Source organism: Penaeus vannamei, chromosome 27 (genome assembly GCF_042767895.1).
Source record: "Penaeus vannamei isolate JL-2024 chromosome 27, ASM4276789v1, whole genome shotgun sequence".
Lineage (NCBI taxonomy): Eukaryota > Metazoa > Arthropoda > Malacostraca > Decapoda > Penaeidae > Penaeus > Penaeus vannamei.
In genome coordinates, this window is record NC_091575.1 from 15,913,776 (window position 1) to 15,916,275 (window position 2,500).

General features: G+C 39.9%; 1 protein-coding gene across 1 annotated transcript; it reads right to left on the bottom strand.

The window, feature by feature from the left end:
* Positions 1-527: 527 nt before the first annotated feature.
* LOC113825238 (cuticle protein AMP1A-like) lies at positions 528-1,482 on the bottom strand. Its single transcript, XM_027378044.2, has 3 exons — positions 1,353-1,482; positions 940-1,139; positions 528-831 (listed from the first exon to the last, which is right to left on the bottom strand). Exons 1-3 carry the CDS (start codon positions 1,359-1,361, stop codon positions 663-665), a joined length of 378 nt encoding a protein of 125 aa, XP_027233845.2. The 5' UTR covers positions 1,362-1,482; the 3' UTR covers positions 528-662.
* Between the last annotated feature and the right edge of the window lie 1,018 nt (positions 1,483-2,500).

The following is a 2,500-nucleotide window of genomic DNA, read 5'->3' on the forward strand; positions in this document are numbered from 1 at the left end:
CGTGTGTGTGTATCTGTGTATGTATATATATATATATATATATATATATATATATATATATATATGAACATATATGTATATGTATATATGCATATAAAAATCTATGTATGTTTATATGTATGTATATATGTACATTACATATCTACATATATATACATATATATAGGTGTACCGTGTGCATGTATGTTTGTGTGTGTGCATACGTGTGTGTTTATGTGGGCGTGTTTACATAAACATATGCATGTATTTATATGTGAGAGCACATATTACGCCTATCGTTTCCACCTACCATCGCACTTGCCTCCTCCACCTGCCTTGACGAAAGGGTAAACCAGTAGTATCTAGTTGTGTTGTGTTGCATCACTATGTGTCCGTCTCTTTCGTCAGAGTCTCTATATACATGTTTGTACATATGTATACATGGGTGAGTTTGTGTACGTTTGTTACTGTGTAAATTAGTTTGCGCGCATTCATGACAAAGAACGAGAGAGGGAAATGGTACTTCATATGTAATGACAATCACTAAAGCATCTTCAAACAGCTTTATTTATAAAATCAGAGACAGAGATGAGAGCATATACAATCGATACATACATGCTTCACTAAGAGTGTATTTACAATGAAGTTTGAAAAGAGTCAAGTTGCACGTCATCGGGAACCACTTAATCGAAGGTAACTCCTCTTGCGCGCTGATCCTCAGCAATGCGGAGCAGTTCGTGCACGTGTTCAGGCAGCGGCGGGGCGACGGGCAGGAGGTCGGACGACGGCTGGAAGCCGTTCTCGTCGGCGATGAAGCTCACTTCGGCGAGGGTGCCGTCGGGAAGGAGGAAGCTGCGGAAAGGGACGTTGCGATTAGATTTTAAAGAGATCACAAACTGTAATTAATAGAATAGCAGAAATTTTAGTCATATACGAGACATGACAGATCTTTCACGTTACCTGTATGATCCCTGCATGTTGCTCTGTCCCTCAGATCCAGGAGTGCCAGTGTTGGAGGAGCTGATGCCATTGCTGGTCTCGAAAGTGTACTGGAAGTTTCCGTCGCCGTTGTCGGACCTCTCGTCCAAAACGGTCTCGGCCTCAGAGTCGGGTTTCTGAGGTCGGGCGAGGGCGACGGCGGCCAGGCAGGCGAAGATGATCTGAGGGCAGTAACCATTGCTTGTCATTCAACTAAGATTACTGTATATGTCTAAACAATGGACATTCGTATTTTTAATAGATTTCTTTATTGTGTACTGCTTCGCTTATACGTATATGGAAAAGGGTAATAACTTTAGCTGCAACTCCCACCGCACAAAACGCATTAGATTTCAAAATGGGTTTTAGAGCATGCAGTACTTGCGCGTACTCACCAGTCTCATGATTCCTGTTTGAAGACAATCGTACGAGCGGCAGATGAGGCTTATATACTCCCGTAAAACCGGAGAAGGTTAAGCAAGTCCGGGAGAGAAGGGGGGAGGGGAGTTGTTTTCCAGCTTGCCCTTCCATGTCTGAGATTCCAAGGTGAGAATATCTATTTTTGTACTTCAGCATTTTCAAGGTCAAGAGTACATTCTGTGAACATTTTTTTTTACTTTAGTTATTTGTTTTATCATTTATCTGTGTAGCTAAGTTTTAAGGGAAGCGATGACCTAGAAAAGCTGCCGACAAGTATCATGTCAATCCATCGACATTATTGCCTGTTTTATGTTGCGAGTGAGGAAAGGGGGAAATATACGCAAATGATTAAGGAACCTATCCTGTGGGTAGACAGAAAATGTGGAATATGTGTATACTTGTGTGCATGCGTATGTCTGTTATTTTTTTGTGTGTTCATTTTATTATAGTCTGCGATTAGCAAGCGCTACGCACAAGACAATAGGCCGGTGTGTACAGACTATATATAGCTAATATAACCCGTTTGTCGCCTGTTAACCCTATGTCTTTGAATAAGGATTAGTTTGGTCATAGAAACTTCAGGTCACATTTTCTTAACGCAGTGCAAGACAAATCCGCGTTAGATATGGTCATATGTTTACATATATATGTTTACCTACATATACATGTATTCCTGTGCTAGTGCGTGGATGTATGTGTGGATGTGTCTGTTTGCGTGCGGTCATGAATAGACTGGAAGATATAAAATTCTATATTTGTAAGTACATTTACAGTATTTACACGTTCAAAGTCACACCAACACATGCTGCGGGAAAGTGAGCACTCATATAAGCAAACACAGATCGTCCTACTCATACATATTCTGTGTGTGTATGTGTGTGTGTGTATGCATGTATGCATATGTATATACATGTGTATGTGTGTGTGCGTATGTGTTTTATATATGTACGTGTATGTATATATATATATATATATATATATATATATATATATATATATATATATATATATGTGTGTGTGTGTGTGTGTGTGTGTGTGTGTGTGTGTGTGTGTGTGTGTGTGTGTGTGTGTTCATTGATTATATTCATCAGTTCACTTCGATTCACCTAAACATCGACACGGA

Excerpts from the sequence above, each read along its gene's own strand:
- LOC113825238 (XM_027378044.2), bottom strand. Across the intron at positions 832-939 it reads AACATGCAGGGATCATACAG|CTTCCTCCTTCCCGACGGCA; the intron begins GTAACGTGAAAG and ends CCCTTTCCGCAG.